The sequence below is a fragment of the Columba livia genome, chromosome 5, assembly GCF_036013475.1.
Source record: "Columba livia isolate bColLiv1 breed racing homer chromosome 5, bColLiv1.pat.W.v2, whole genome shotgun sequence".
NCBI lineage: Eukaryota > Metazoa > Chordata > Aves > Columbiformes > Columbidae > Columba > Columba livia.
In genome coordinates this window covers 5,485,509-5,502,186 of record NC_088606.1, presented here as the reverse complement: position 1 = coordinate 5,502,186, position 16,678 = coordinate 5,485,509, and the positions used below count along the sequence as shown (strand labels likewise).

General features: G+C 42.8%; 1 protein-coding gene and 1 long non-coding RNA gene across 7 annotated transcripts in view; one reads left to right on the top strand and one right to left on the bottom strand.

Annotated features, from left to right (window-relative positions):
- ARID4A (AT-rich interaction domain 4A) overlaps nucleotides 1-11,517 on the bottom strand; it is a 52,966-nt gene extending 41,449 nt beyond the window's left edge. For 4 of the 5 annotated variants that reach the window (XM_065063210.1, XM_065063212.1, XM_065063213.1 and 1 more), the window contains exons 1-5: nucleotides 11,290-11,476; nucleotides 10,469-10,540; nucleotides 9,128-9,238; nucleotides 6,629-6,694; nucleotides 5,613-5,703 (exon numbers count right to left, since the gene is read on the bottom strand). In XM_065063210.1, coding sequence (XP_064919282.1) covers nucleotides 5,613-5,703; nucleotides 6,629-6,694; nucleotides 9,128-9,238; nucleotides 10,469-10,474 — 274 coding nt within the window. In that variant the 5' untranslated portion in view covers nucleotides 10,475-10,540; nucleotides 11,290-11,476. Of the gene's footprint in view, nucleotides 1-5,612; nucleotides 5,704-6,628; nucleotides 6,695-9,127; nucleotides 9,239-10,468; nucleotides 10,541-11,289 lie in introns of all 5 variants that reach the window. The other variant, XM_065063211.1, reaches the window with a different exon arrangement.
- A 56-nt stretch (nucleotides 11,518-11,573) lies between these two features.
- On the top strand, nucleotides 11,574-13,517 carry LOC135579514 (uncharacterized). 2 transcript variants are annotated; one of them, XR_010472703.1, is made up of 2 exons: nucleotides 11,574-11,709; nucleotides 11,963-13,517. It is a non-coding gene; the product is annotated as an uncharacterized LOC135579514 (long non-coding RNA). The 2 variants fall into 2 exon arrangements; XR_010472702.1 differs by lacking the exon at nucleotides 11,574-11,709 and adding an exon at nucleotides 11,717-11,793.
- Nucleotides 13,518-16,678: the final 3,161 nt, after the last annotated feature.

The window sequence follows — 16,678 nt, the reverse complement described above, 5'->3', positions numbered from 1 at the left end:
CTTTTTCACCATCACATCTGCTCCTCTACCTGCAATGTTGCCTAAAAACACCTAAGTACAAAATATGGTGCTATTCTTTTTTTTTCTGGATTCTCCAGAAAGCAACCAACACACCTGTTGCGCAGTTTCTATGTGCCACAGGTACACTTAAACAATTATATTATATGGAAGGACTCCAGGCAAATACAGGGTTTCCTCAAAATCCACCCAAGCAATATTTCAAAGATGTAAAGAAATTTATGGTGGGTCAGGGTGGTAGAGAAGACCAGTAAAGTGGGGACTATTGGGCAGTTCCCCTGCCGCACTTGTGGTTTCAGATTCCTGGATGATACACGCACTGCCAGGTGATGAAGTGATGTTTCTGGGATGCAGAACTCAACAGGATGTTGGGAGGAACTGGTCAAACCAGCCACACAAACGTGACTACTGCCTTGCGCATACTACAAACCGTGTGCTGTTGAAGTTATAAAAAGACAAACGGACAAGCCCCTGGCATGGATGAAATCAAGTGACTGCGGCGGCACTGATGGCTTTTATCACCCTTCATGCAGGAATAGGACGTGTCAGGAGCTCACAGTGGTAGTGGAGCCAGAACCAAGTCAGTGTTTCCCGTTAGCACAGTATCTCCACACCGCATCAGAAGAGAAAAACTGTATTAAAATAGGAAAATGTGTCTATAAATAGCTCCTGTTAGCAACCTTGCTCCTGAAAGGCCCAGGACGTCAACTGTTGATTCTTTTTCTGATAAACATTCTCAGCATTATGAACTGGAATTTCAGAAACCCATGCAACATGAGAGAGGACTAACCAAATACTCAAATACCTTTTGTTTCTGTCACCTGCGCTCCTAAACGCTGCACCCCAGCGTGATGCAACTGGTGGCTGAGACTACACTTAATTTCCAAAACAACTTGAGCAGAGTACCCAGAACTTCCCTTGCACAATATGAGCGCTCAGGCATCCAGCTTCTCTCAGTGTCCCCTGCAAACTGTCACAGCAACTCCATGGGGAGGATGTTACCACCAAGTGAGGAGCAGCACCAGCAGAGCTACGGGGCTCAGAGGTGTCTCAGAAAGTGGTGTCTGGCTTTCAGCACAGGCAAAGCTGGGCCACGTGGATGTACAACGTCGTACGAGAGCCAAGAAGGAAAAACTCCGATGGCTTTGCAGACGCGTGTGACGGTGGGAAGAATGAGAAAATTAATGCTTTACTATTTATGTTATAATATTCAGCCATTTCACGATAACTTTTAAAACAAGAAGACATGTCTCCTCTTACACTGAAGTACTAGATGAAGCCTTAAAGCCATAATTCTCAAAAAAATAAAGATTCACGCTCCCTTTCACTCTATACAGTATATAAAGCCCTACTCTTGACATCAAGGTCTGCGAGAAACTACACGTCTCTCACTGTTTTGCTTTAGTTCTTTCCTCCCTGTTTCCTACTCACTTCAGCTGAAAAAATACTGAAACTTAACACGTTTTCTCTTTCTCTCTAGAAAACCTTTGCCATGATTTTGTCTAGTAAAACACAAGGCTCAATGTATTTGATACGGGGTTTTTTCCTTTTGTTTGAAGCTGTAGATATGGTTAGATTATATACACCTAATGAGAGATCTAAGCACAAACAGATTATTGACCTGAGTTTTGTCAAGAGAGAGATGACACTTTTGTTTTGATGGGGCAATAAGAAAAGGCCACTCTAACGGCAGCTCTTCAGATGCTTGCTCAATTGAACTACTGTTTCTCGCTTTCATATAGACATTATATTGCTTCTCATTCTGTATAGAAGCGATACCAAAGTGTTTCATTAAAGTACATATACATAAGGATTTCTGTTTTCCCAAATTCTGGTAATGCTTGTAAGATTCCAGAGAATGTGAAAAAGGGAAAATACAACTATGCACTTTGTAAGGTGTGGTCTGGGTTTTGTTCTGGCTTTTTAAGTCATTTCAGACATTAATTCAGTATTTACCTGAAGCATTTTACAAGTTAACAGAGATTCAGCTGGATGGAACGCTAAGTAAGCCGTAATTCAAACACGGCTCAGCTGAAAGCAGATCTGATAGACCATTCTAATGCTCTGCAATTATCACCTCACAACATCTTCGGCACTTCAGAAGTATCAACGCAGCACTTGAAAAATTTGTAAATTAAGTTCAACATCCAACTGAGCCATGTGTTATCCAAAGAGCTTCAACTGCTATTACTGTCATCCCACTTTAGATGCAATTGAGCAGATGGGAGAGCTGACTTGTGCAATGGCATTTTCCAGACGTGGTTAAACTTTTGCTCCAAAGAGCTTTTGTTTCTTCACCTGCTTACACTGAAAAGCTGAATTTCAAAGGTAATTTCAAACATATCTCCAAATCACAGCTGAATATTTCAGAATGACTACAGAAACATTATTTTTACGTATAAATAGGTGAAAAAGTGATTCCATGGTAGCTACAATAAAAATAAATCCTTATTTATTTGGGGTACATGAACACCACTAATAGACAGGAGATACTGTTATAACAGTATCATCGTGGTTATAAGTTATAACTGGTCATCATCGTGGCTTTTTGTTATGCTGGTGGCAAAGCAGCCTACTAGAACAAATTCAACATAGCGTTTTGACTGGTTCACCTTATTGAACAAAGCAAAGTTGTTCCAACTTTGTTTCTTCTTTAGGGATCTATCTGAAATAGAGAACCTGATTTGCAACAGCGAACATCATCACTCCTCAGTAGACACGCATATGGTTTGTTTTGGTGAATTTTTTAGATTTTTGTAGTTCATACTTTGAAAGCATTTATCTGTATATATTACTCGTTTCCGTATCAGTCTACTTTAAGATCACTGAGAACGAGATATTACTAAAAGAGAAAATAAATTGTACAGGGAAAGCATAGAACTACCAAAACACAGGCCTTCCCTTGTGCTTTCCATCTCAAGCTTGACCACGTCCAGGAAGACATTCTAGAAACCTGACAGTTGTTTAATCCACTTCCCTCTCAACTATTCAGCTTTAACTGAATCAGTGAATAAGATCACCAAGTAGTACGGCCGACCATCAGTTAAAAAGGAACCAATTCAACTCTTTGCTTCACAGCAACATAAACAGACACCTGCTATCTACCCAAAACTTTCCACAAAGATAGAATGGACGCAATAGGCAAAATACAAGGCTTATTTTTAACACCTCTGTTTCTATACTCAACCTGGAGCATTTCCCCAGTTTTAAAAGAACCATCTTTTAACACACAAGCTTCATGATCTGCTTACTTTAGTCAATGTCACCTGTGCTTTCAACACCAATTAACATACCACCACATACAACTCACAGAATCGTTAATAAGAACTAAAGACAATTCCAATGTCTTATAATTGTATTTTCATAGTCGTTATATCTACTCTACATGCCACTCTACAGTACTGCATATTAACCTTCTATAAGATTATCTAATCCCACACACTCCTCCCCAGCTCAATTTTTTTTACAAAATCTAGCAGTCTTTATACATTTGCACATGGAAAACATATGAGTTTATTTTCCCTATTCCACCTGTCAAAAAATATTTGGGGGGAAAGAAAATTACAATAACAAATTAGTCCCCTGATGCAAGTTTCTGAGGAACTGCACTTTAATAAATATATGAAGTAAAAATCATGGCATGCGTGATTTATTTTTTCCATTATTGGGGAGAGTTCGACAACCTGTTAAATCTAAATAAGAATCCACTAATAAAGGGTAGAGCATGTGTTCACCATTCAAATTACCTGCTCATCAAATGAAAGTGTATTGCTCAAAAAGAAACAGAGAAAAAGGACAAAACTCACCCCCAAAACAGGGGATTTAAAGTTCACCTGTCAAACATAAGAAGACAAATATGTTCATCAAGTATCAGGTTAACGTGGTTTTTAGTCACTGTAGGGTTGGTTTACTGATGTAAACCTTCTGGTCCAAATTCAAACAGAATTAGCTAAAAATGCTACTTATAAGGAAGAGTTTTAAAACGGAAAGGCCAGTTCATAAGCCATGAAATTATTAGTGCAAGATTGTTTCTCATCTCTTCTGTATCACAAAAGTGAACCTCTAAGTCAATAGAAAGCAAAGTTGAAGGTCCAGTGCTCTTCATTTAATATGTCACATCATACTACTAAATCAAGGAGATTTTAAGTCTTCTGCACTCCAAAACCATCCTGTCCTTCCTCCCCGACCTGACATACAGCACAATATTACAGCTAAATCTACCACTTCACAGCAAGGTTATAATCCTGAAGAAAAATGTAAAGAGCAGTGAGCTTTGCCAACTGGTAAGTCGACTGTCATATTTTAAGGACACAATAACAACAATAAGGGATAAATCTTTCCAAATTATCTGTAGCAAGAGCCTTATCCTGATCCCACCAAAGACGACATAATCTCACGTACTGCAATGGAAGTGTTGTATTACTGAAAATATCTTATTTATATCTTAAAAAAAAGTTAATGAATCAAAATAATTGACACTTTATGTATTAGAGGACTGCACAAGAGAGCATGGAGGAATATGAAGTAAAGCCGAATACTACCCGCCTTGTATACTGAATGTAAGAAACAATTTAAATGTACAGGCGCTGATCTCAAAAGCAATGCTGAAGAGTAGTATGTACAGGACAATTAAGAGGAGCACATTCCCTCCATGCTCCTATTAGTGAATGGAACGCTCCACTGCTGTAAGAAAGTTGTGCAAAAAGGATGGGCGCTTGTAAAGCTCTACCATTCAAATACTGTGGGGTTTTATCTAGTATTACTTGAATGTTGCTGAGTTTTGTAATTCTGCTGTTAAGGCTGTTTCAGAAAAATCGGGAGATCAGAAGCAGCATCTCTAATTATTCAAAATAAATTAATGTATCGTGCAATTAATTCTTGTTCAACCTTGAAATTTTGCTGACCCTACATTCTGAGGTCTCTATTTCAATATCCGAAAAGCAAATGAGCCTCTAACATGAAAAGCAAAGTATTTCTATTTCACTATAGACATAACTATTTGAAAATGATTCTAAAGCAAACATTGTAAATGAATGTTCCCTCTTTTATTTTTAAGGTGTGACGGGCCAATTATTTTCTTAAAAAAATAAACCCTTTTTTATATTGTTTCATACAAAACACGACCCTCAACTCCACACAAAACAGAGGAATGATTTCAGAATGCAGAGCCATATGACTGATTTTTTTCTTGTGTACAAGATTACACGCAGGGAAAGAAGGTTTGCATTTCAGTCATTCATTATGTGCCATAGGTTTTCAGCTACAAGTGCAATTACGAGGTTTACGTCTTAAAATGGGCACAAATTATTCTGAATTCCAGTGAGCAAAACTGACAGCAGTGAACATACGTTGTGCCAAATAAAACCTGATTGTTCAGCCATGCAATTCCCTTTGCAACAGTCCTCCTGAACATCAAATAATTATTAGCCTATTTTAAATGGAAAAGGAAACAATACCTAGAAGACTTTAAAAAGTCCCCTCCAAAAATCTATCTCAGATCTTAAAACATGGGATATAATTTGTTACATTATTATCTATGATTAGAAATATCTTATTCAGAGATTAGAGACTTTACATGACATGTGGCTACTCACCTACAGTATACCAACTAGCATCTGTCAACTTGCTGATAACAGCTTCTTGAAAGGATCCATCAGGCATTTTGGTTTCAACCATTGCACCAACCTGCAAAAAGGAATATCTCAAGGTTACATGCAGTCCCAAACTCACATAAAGGAGAAGACAACATGCAGACATTAATTCTTTCAGCAAGCTACTTTTATTTTTAAAGACTCATTTGAATGATACTTTGCAAAATTTAGTTACTTAGCCGCTAGGAACAAAAGTCCTTAAGCATGAAGGCCGAACTGCGAGTAAAGCAGTAAGAAACTCAGAATATCTAATTTAAGAGTGATTTGCATCATCACAAGAAAGAACAGAAGGCTAACTGGGAATAAATATTCAATCAAAGCAATTATTGCTTTATTACTGATGTGTGTGGAATGACTTCTATTTCTTATACTTTAAACACTCTTATACTGTCAGCTAGATCAGAATTTCAGTAGCAACCGACAACGTGCACTGGTGTTCTTGCAGCAGCTACAGTGGAAAGACAAATACAAAAAAACCCTATAAACCCCAAAGACCTCTATTTACAATCAATGTTTTATAATGCAGCTATGTATTTTAGCAGACAACTGTTATCGTAAGAATATCTATATCATACAACTGTATCAGACAACTGTATCATAAGAATACAAATCAATACATATTTTTATATAAAATACATCAACTGTTTTAACCAAGTTTTCCATTACTTATAAGAAGTTTCAACATCTCATTATGTATAAGAAGCTTTGCGTCTTAAAAGAAGATAGAAAAATCACTGTGTGTGCAAAACTGTTTGCATATACTACATGGAGAAGCATAAATAGCTTCTAAAAGCTACAAGAGTTAAGACTAGCTCATCAGAACTGATCTGATCTAAAGCAATGAGCAACCTCCTGTTGATTTAAATTCTGTTGAACACATACTCACCTAAATATGACCAAAATTTAGAATTTTGCAAATCAATTATGTGATTAGAAAAGAAAGCATGCAATATACATACTCTTAGAGGTCCTTTGACTTGGTCATCTTGTACTAACTGAGTTGAGTTATCCCCTTTCAGGACCACCTGAAAGATATTCATAAACTTTATCATATATATCTTCTTATTAATAGCATACAAAAAGCATATGAAACTGTATTTATAATAATGCTCATAATCTGGAAAATAAGATGTTCAATCAATGCAATGGATGCAAACATTACTGAAAACAAAGCGTCTGGCGTGGATGGTTTTACTGATGGGAAACCCCAAGTATCACACTTAATATTTAATGTGAAATGTCATAATTAAAGAACAGGGCAAATCGAGCATCAGCCATTCCAAGGCAAAGAAAAATACGTTTTGATGCGAGTTTGGATATTGATGCAATCCAGGGCATACCTGGAATTAGGCTTCCAGACCAGCAGATTAAACAGGCTTTTTCTCTCCCTCTATTTAGCACTTTATTAACACCACATTGAGTACTAAACTACAACCAAATCAAAAGCTCCCTTCATTAAATATGTAGTGAAAAATTAACAAACTGACCGCAATACCACCATTTCTGCTAACTGGATCAAGTTTTTACGGTAAAGATGTGAACCACTGCAAGTGTAACGAAAATAAGGATCAGTGACAGCAAAGTAAACCCTGCTTCTCCCTTTAAAATCCTTTTTGCGAAGGTAACACTGATGAGATGGACTGAATGTAAGCCGCTGCAATTTCAGTCCCAAGTTTGCAGAGATTCAGTTTAGAAACATAAAAGATGAATATTTAGATGTCAAGACCATCAACTGTTTTACTGCCATTTCTTATAGCAAAAACACCTGTAGTGTTTTAATAAAAAAGTCCAAAATTCCTATTTATTTTCAGGAATATAAAGCTCCAGGAGCTTCCTTTCCACCTATAAAGACATCCAGTTTTCCAACTCCCCCAACCATAGTCTACACGTAGCCATATTTACAAATATAACACTAGTGGCATGTTAAAATACAGCTGATATTAACCCCCATTCAGGTTAATAATGCAGTTTATGCAATTTTTATTTAAGATTTTATATTGGTATTGAGATGAATACAGATTGTCCTGCTACTCAGGAAAAGACACCTGGACTTTTCGGACTCTTTGCACTCTTGGCAAGCACACCAGGGTGTGCCTAACGCTCTTAATTACAATATCAGGCTCAGCCTGTTAAAACTTCAATTGTTATAGTATAACTGAGATACAGTGACAGGAATTTCCACCAAGTACACGGCAGTCTCATATACTTCCAAATCTTATCCTGGAGCAATAAAGCATAAGATTCTTAAGAGAAAAAGAAACTCGCACCTATTAACAGACTAAATACTCTATCAGATGAAACATACGGATACAAAATCAAGGATGTCAGAGGAGAAAGGGCAGCATGCTGCTTCCTACAGAGCTTCTCATTAACACACATTTCAAAGAACATCACAAATTTGTACAAGTACTCATTAGGAACAGGGGAAAAGACTCCAAGATCTGAATTGTTCTTTTTTTCTAATCATGAAAAGCACTCTGAGAAAGTGATATGATCTCTATATGTAACTGAAGAGGCTTGTTCTACTTGATCTAAGCATTAAAGCACACAAAAACTTAGATGCGTAGCTATAAAAAGCAGCTTTCATCTCTGTTTGTTAGGGGTTTTTGGGTCACTAATGCCTTATTTACATATCTTGGACAGCAGACAAGAAAGAAGGAAGTGGGTAGATTCTGACAAAACACAGCAGAAGAACAATTTCTATATTTACTTTGAATCCTTAACTTTTATTTAACTACATTTTATTCTTTTTTTTTTCCCTTATAGCAGCATTTACAACAGTACTGCAACACCAAAATAAAGACTTTCTTTTTTGGTTGTTTTGGCGTAAGACCTGTAAATGTGAATTACTACCATGTGCCAGTACTACGTGTGTGTAGAAACTCAGCTACGGCCACAGCACGTTGGTTTAGAAGCAGCAGCAAGATGCACAAGACTTAACAAAAGTTATCTGGTCTAAGAAACCAATTATTGCCACCTTTTTTTGATCTTCTGTTGATTATTTTTTTGGCTCTGCCTCTTAAGTTTTAAGCTAAAAACCCGAGAATGTCAGCTGGGATGAGATGGAACTTTTGCTTCTGAAGAGGTTGCTCTTATTCCTCATTACTCATGTAAAGCCATAATCCTCTATTTGTGACATCAAAACTGATTGCTGTGAAACTGATGCATTCACAAATGGAAGACAACCGCGATCAGGAATGAAGTAGCAAGAATAGGTAATTGGAAAATTCTTGTTCCAGCATCCTCCTCAAGAACGAAAAAACAAGACTCCCCCAAAAAGAGCAAAACAAGGAAACAAATTCCCCCCAAATCCAACACCAAATTACGAAAAACAGCACTCAAGTGTTCTTTAAAATTCATGCAGTGATGAACGTTTCCTAATCTTCAAGACTAGGATCTCCCCTGACCGTCCTTTCAACACAATCCTTTAATAAAATCAGCAACAACCGCAGCACTACCTTGACTTTCACAAGCCTCTTCACTGTCTTAATCTTTGCCTCGCAGAAGGCACCACGGTACTTGGCACTGACATCAGTTCCCACTGTCAGGTAGGCAGGCTCATCTGCTGCCTGGTAAGAAACAAATAAATAAGAATAAAGTTTAGTTCTTCTTATTTATTTATATAGCTGCATCATTATTTATTTAATTTTGCATCTTAACTTTTAAAGCTATTGACTTTTAACCGATAAACAATGTACACGGAATTGCAATCACGCTGTTCTTTAAAAGAAAAAAACAAAACAACAAACAAGTTACAGGAAGTTTTGTTATATCAGTGATGTCGCCCCCTCCCCCATTTTTTCTGCATAATTACTCTCCCAGAAATATCTTTCGGGGTATTAAAGTGATATTTAGAACATCTCCTTATAAAAAAGGGAATAACATATAGTAGTGACCATCAATTCAAGTCACTCCTACGTAGTATACAGACGCTGCAAAAAGGCAATAAAATAATCGTTCTACTTTTTTCAGCTATAAGCAACTCAATGACACGAGTTATTTAAAACATTCAAGACTCTCATCGCAATACTTACAATTAAGTCTATAACGTTCTACGTAAGGGATTTTTTTTCCTGCTGACTAAAAGGAGACCTCTAGAGAAATCTGTTGTAATCTTTCAAGCAGCTGTTAACTAGGACTTTTCTTTCCCAAAATGCCCTTATCAAAGCTTAATTGTTTATGTATTTTAAGAGAGAGAAATATTTTTCATCATGTTTTCCTTAATCTGAACTTTATTACCGAACATTTCACTTTACTGTGCTTGGAGCAACTGATGAACAAGGAAAAAATTACTACGTTGAAAACGTCTATCAAGACAGGAAATCGGCACGGAGGATTAAATAACTGTTTTCCTGTGGGTCTTTTTTAAAATTGTTATTATTTCTTCAACTGAAGGCAAAAAAAAAAAGAAGTTTTTCTTTCTTTTGTGAATTATACTGCAATTGTTAAGCCTTTGTACTGAAAAAAAAAACCCGGCAGCAGCTAAGGCGGGACAAAAGCTGTGGTTTTGCAAACTTGCAATAGCAGCTGCCGATACAGGAAGCATTTAAAGACAGTGGCCCAAAGGACAACAACTCGGAGACGTTTGTGAATTTTCAGACTTAGAAGAGCTTCGCTCACCCACACCTTGGCTGGAGAGCAGAAACTGGATTTGCAGCGTGCACCGAAACCCGGGCCAGCGTTATCCTACTGTTGCTCAGCCCAGACGTGCGATTAAAAATGAAAACGCCAGAGCAGCTACCGAGGCGGGGGGGGGGGGGTGTATGAAGGAGCCGCTTCCCGCTCCGGGGTTACCCTACCTTCATCTTTAGAGGTTATTTGAGGGATTCCAGCTCCGAGACTTCTCCTCCCCGCCAGCACACGGGAAAACGCTGCAAAAGAAGTGGGGGGAGCACTGAAGGTTCGGCCCCTTCAGCGCGGGGGTGTGAGGGGAGCCCAGCGCGGGCGGGCGGGACCCGCCGCTCGTCCCAGCCCCGCCGGGGCCGCTCAGGGAGCGGAGCCGCCGCCGCCTCCCGCCGCTTCCCGCCCGGCGGCCCCTCGGTGTGTCACGTCGCCATTGCTCCCGCTCCTCGCCTCGGGGCGGAGGGGCCGAGAGGCGCGTTCTCAAGCCCGTGAGGGGGAGAACCCACCGCTCCCCGCACGGGCAGCTCCTCGCCCGGGGGGATCGGCGGGAGCCGCCGCCGCCTTCCCCGCCCCTCCCCGGCCCTCGCAACTTTCTGCGGCCCGCGGAGGGACGCGCCGGCGAGCCCCTCCTCCCCGCCCCCCTCCCCGCCGGCCGGGCGGACTTCTGGCTCCCGTCCCCCCGCCTCCCGCAGCCCGGCAGCCCCGGCCGGGGCAGGGGGAGGTGGAGCGGGGCCGGGCCGGCGCTGCGCGGCTCAGGGGGCTGAGGGTGGAGGGCGGCCAAGCGCCGGGGCAGCCCCGGGGACAGAGGGGACTGCGGGGAGGAGTTCGGCGGGGAAGGGAGTTCCCGTCCCCGCTCCCTCAGAGGGTGGATGGGCACGCTGCTCCAAGCGGGGGTGGGGAAAGGGGGAGCTCCCGGCGCCGCTCCGCGCCCTCCTCCCCCGGGACGAGCGGCGGAGTTGCGGCTGCCGAGGCGCCCGCCGCCCTCGCCGCCTCCTACCTGGAAACTCGCCGCGAAGTGGGCAGCTCCGCGCCGCCCGGCCCGGCCCCGCCGCGCTCCCAGCGCCGCGGCCCCCCCGAGACGACGACAGCCCCGCGAGCGGCGGCGGCTGCTGAGCGCGGCCCCGCTCCACCCCCTCCAGCCCGGACTCGCACCGAATCACCAGCCCAATAACAAGCTGTTGAGCAGAATCTGTCCTGCTTGAACTCCCATTGGCCCCCTCCTGACGCCCCGGGGGCTCTGCCCCGCCCGGATTGGGCGCCGCGGACAGCACCCCCATTGGTCACAGGGAAGCTGGCACAGGGCATTGGCCAGACGTCGACGCAGGTAGAGCCACGGAGACTTTTGATTGGCGCTCCCCTGGAGCGCAAGCCGATTGGTGGAGGTTGAAGTGAAGTCAGCGTCTCCCGCGGCTGATTGGTAAGAGCTGGATCCGGATGTAGCTCCGTGCGCGGCGATTGGCTGAGACCGAAGGACCGGAAGAACAACGGCGGGGTCTGATTGGTGCGGGCCGTCTCTTGGAGACGCGGTGGGGCGGGGACGAGCGGGAGGGAGGGGGGCGGCGGGAGGCGGGGACGGCGTCCTGCGGCGGCGGCGGCCCGGGGCACGCGGCGCGCATGCGCGGCCGTCAGCCTCCCGGCGCCATTTTGTGTGCGGCTCTTTCCCATTTTAGGCCGCGGGAGGGAGGCGGCGGGAGCGCTTGGCGTCTCTCCCGCGGGGGGAGCCGGGGGGTTCGGCGGGGAGCTCCGAAGAGGCCGCGCCTCGTTCCCTTCACCACGGCCCCAACCCCACGTTGGATCACGGCGGCCGCGTCGCTCGTTCTCCCGCTCGGCGGCGATGGCGCAGGAGCGGGCCCGGCCGGACCCGGAAGTGAAGCGGCGGAAATGCCCGCGGAGGAGCCGGCGGCCGAGCGGCCCGGGAGGCGCGGCCCCGGCGAGCTCTCCCGCCGCGCTCCCCGCCCGGCGCTGCCGAGCGCCCAGCAGAGACACCGCCGGGCCGCAGGTAGGGGCTGCAGGCGCCGCCCGTGCCGCGTTCCCCTCAGCCGGCGCGGGCGGGCGGCGGGTGGTTGCGTTTCCCTCAGGGGAAGGCGTCGCTCTGTCGCCGTTAATCATCCCCTGCTGCCCGTGACGCGCTCGGGGCGAAGCGCGGGGATGGGGACGTGACCGCCTCTTGCCGCCCGGTCGCTTCTGCACATGGTGCTGGCGGCTGAGTCACCTCTGCATAGGGAGGATGCAGCGAGGAGGGGGAAGAGCGGCGGTGACGGGACTGAGCGCTTTTCGGGGTGCGGAGGGGGAATGTAGCGCTGTCCGGTCCTTCTGTACCGCGGTCGCTCTGAAGGAGCAGCCTGACATGAAGAATCTGAGGAGAGATCTTTGCTGTGAGGCGCCAGAGCCTGGCCCAGGCTGCCCAGGGAGGCTGTGGAATCTCCCTCTCTGAGACATTTAAACCCACCTGGACACGACCCTGTGTGATCTGCTCTGGTGACCCTGTGTTAGCAGGTGGGTTGGACTGGGTGATCTCCAGAGGCCCCTTCAACCCCAACCACCCTGTGGTTCTGTGATGTGACAGGGTGCGCTGAGAGAATATGGTCTTGGGCACTACTAAATAGGAGCTACTAACTGAAACCTGTATTAAAATTACATATATATTTTTAACATTAATGTAGATTCCATGTTAGTGCTTGCTTGGAGGTGGTTTTTGTGTTGTGTTCTTTTGTTTTTATTAAATCTAATGTTTCGGAAAGCAGTAGGCAAAAGGACGGCTCTCTAGGGAGCTTATTGAGCAAGAGTGAATAGTGTAGATAAGCTCTGCAGGTGTAGTGAGGTGTAATGCACATGAGCTATGTTTAGTATTAACTACAGGAGATTTCTGATATGGGGGAGAGTAGCTCTAGAGTTCTGGTGTTTAGATCTGGATTATAAACATAAAGAGGCTTGAACATATAGAAAAGTTTGAGGTATTTCTTTTAGTGCTGAGGGAATTTGATGCTGTGCTGTAGTTCCACTTTATGCAGTGGATAAACTGAAAATTATTGTTTTGAATATGTTGAATCTAACCCAAATATTAACAGAACTTCAGAAATTCACTTTGAATGCGAACTTCTCATCTAACTATGGAATGTACTGGTTGAATCATGACTTAAATTGTGAGCTATTTTTGAGGCACGAATTGTATCTCTGTACTAAGTATAGAACCATTTAATAAATAACAGTTTGTGACAAAACTAACCAGTCTTGTTTCTGATTTCTAGCAGGAAAATCCCATCCCCCTGGATGTATCTGTTGCAGCCGGTGTGCTTAGGAAGTTCATGGCACTTCACCCATCTAGTTATTGTGAGGAAAAGGACTTTATTTCTGTACAGCCTGTCAGCAGGAGAGGTGACTTGTTCTTTTATGGTATTTAAAGCACCTAAGAATGCCCAGCAAGGCATCTCAACAAAGAGCGCAAACATTCTCACACATCTTGAGGATGATGTCTAGCGTAATGGAATGGAAAAGCTGTGCTTTTGGCAAGCCAGGGAAAGGGTCTAATTTTGGTTTAAAAGAACTTTTTGTTGGAACGTGAACTTCAGGACTCATTATGCCACGAGTTTCAGATTTTTATATCCTAAATGTATGTCCAACCAAAACAACTTTATGATTCTATGTCAGTGTTAATTAGCCCTGAGACTTAAAGACAGCGCAGCTGTGCCCCTTCCCCAGCCCTTACAGGGAAGCAGTTGACACGAGTGGAAGAAATGAGCAGCGGACTTTGTTGTGAGCCACTTTATCATGAGTTGCTCTGGTAACTTTACAAAGTTAACCCTTTAGAAACTCTGGAATGAGGTGATCACAATGAGTCCTTTTAGTATCTAATCCCTCTTACATGCTGCAAGGTAGAGAAACTTTTAACATCACCGTTCAAAGCATCAGGACTTGTATTATGTGTACTTTGTTAGTAGAAAAGGTCTTGTAGATGTGGTATGGGAGATTCACCCGGGGATATGCATTTTGGTCTTAGTCGGTGCAAATCAGCACCAGGCTGCTTAATTTAAAAAGTTAACACAAAAGCTTCAAGCCACTGTAAGCATGACATTGGTCTTTGGTCATATGTAATTCTAGAGCTTAGGTGATGGCTGTAAATAAATCAGAAAAAATGTGTACTTCCAAGTGTCTCAGTTGTAGAATATACAGAAATTTTGCCTAAAGTCTTCTATATATGTGGCATTTGATAGGAAAATGCAAGTATAGGAATGTCTGTGTCTTACAGTATTCTTAGTAAGAATAGCAGTATAAATAGCAGCTAAATAAAACTGTTGAGTGTATCATGTGGCTTCCTTGAGAAAAGAGATTTCTGGGATAAGTAAGATGTTTTAATTCTGTTCAGTAGTCACATACTGCTTTTGACCTATTCCATTTATAGAGTAAATAAAAGAATTGGGGAATAAACATACCATCACAGCCAAAATATTCTAGAAACATTAAAAACACTGATTCTTGTTCTAACATTGAACTGCTTTCTATGTCGTGAAATACTGTGCTGCTTTATGTCAGACTTCGCAGGTGTTCAGGAGACTTTTAGCTGCTCTTATTTTTGTCTCAAGTGTTTAGTTCTCCTTTTTTTTTCAAGTGCTCTTCCTCTTGGTGTTTCTATTCTGTAAGTAAATAGGCAACATTTTTCCAGTGGTGGTTGAGCAAACGTCTGCCCGCAGTTGAGAACTTCTGTGTGGAACTGCTGTATTTCTGCACAAATGAAGGTCAGGTGTGTGTTTCCCACAAAGCTTTATCATCTAAGTGATTGCAAACTGCTCAGACAAGAAACTGTGAGGTATTTGGTGTGCAGGTCTAAAGGAAAAGAAACCCAACCAATGCAAAGTTGACAACAGAAAAGCTCAGTCATTAATACCTGGATTATAAAAATGGAAGGTCAAACCTTTCCTAGTCTTGGAGAAAATTCTGCTTTACTGTTAATATCAGCAGTAAGTTCCTTTGTATTTATTATCATCTGTGGGAGAGAGAAAACAAACAGAAAACCCCACACCTGTTAGTGCTAAATGCTCACCTATAGTTTCAAAGCTCTGGAACATTCCTGTCCCCATATTCAGAAAAATGGCTATTTAATTATTCAGACAGAACTGTGCATGCTGTTTTTCATCATTTCCATGTGAATATTGCTGCTGGAGAAGACACAAAGTTTAGCAACCCATCGGATGCCTGAATTAGTGCATTACATCCACTGAAGACCCATTCCTTGGGGCTGCCATGGGTATGTTTTGCAGCAGTGCAGTATCTCTGTGTGGATAATCATGAAAATATTGATGACATAGAGTATTCTGTGTTAAATATATTTGTGTGAGAAAAATCTCAGAATTGGGTTTCCTGTCAGCTCTGCAGCTAACAACAATACTCACTTTGTAGTTGCTTTTTCCAGTGACACGAGTAAAACGCTGTTACGTTCTCAGCTTGTCAGAGCAGTTCTTGTTAGCGGCTTCAGAGATCTCCAGGGAGAAGTAGTCCCATTTTTACTGAATAAACCGTGTCCAGACTTTGTTGTGCTTTGTGGCTGCAGATCTTAACTACAATCCTGTGTTTTATAAAATGTGTGCAGAAATCGGTGACGCGTTAACTGATGTGTGTTATTAGCAGCCTAGCAGCAAGAGAAGAGGTTTAAGTTCTCAGCCAGTGTAACTGCTGCTTTCATCCCAGCCCGTTAGTGGTGCGGGGGCGTTTTGGCGTGTATCATGCAATCTTTACATTCCAAATGTTAAAATGTTCCTTTTTTAAAGACTGATTTGGTAATCTTGTGTTGGGACGGAGTAAGAGCTGTGTTGTAAGAGGCTATTTTTACTCTTTCCGGTACATAATTTTCTCTTATGATAGCTAACATATTTCTGTCAAATGTTAATGTTACTAATTTAGCAACTATGGAAGAAGAGCGCTCATTGCTAGGGTTTACTTAAGATTGGATTCTAAAGCCAGTTTTTTCATGTGTTGTCATGTGCTGTTAAATTATCTGAGTATAGATGTTTAATTTCTGTTGCCTAGCAAAGGGATGCAAGAGATGGAATTGATTACAGATCCACTTAACTTCCTGTACTATTTCTACAGGCTACACGTTCACAGTCGTGACAAGAGCGAGGCTGTTAACAGCCACGCTGGGGAAGTCGTGCAGTGTTGTGAAGCAATAGCGCACAGCACTACAGAGAAGCTGAAGATTTGTACAGCGGCTTTAATTTAGATGTGGCAAAGGACTTTGGTTGTCATCACCTGCAGTCAGGTGATGAGTCCGTCAAAACTTGAAGTAGATGCTTGAAGTTAAATGAGAAATCAGTTACAGCTCTGGGTAGCAATGTGACTGCTGAAGGAGAGCATCCTTATGTATTTTTTCAAAGTAACTGTCGCTGAACAGC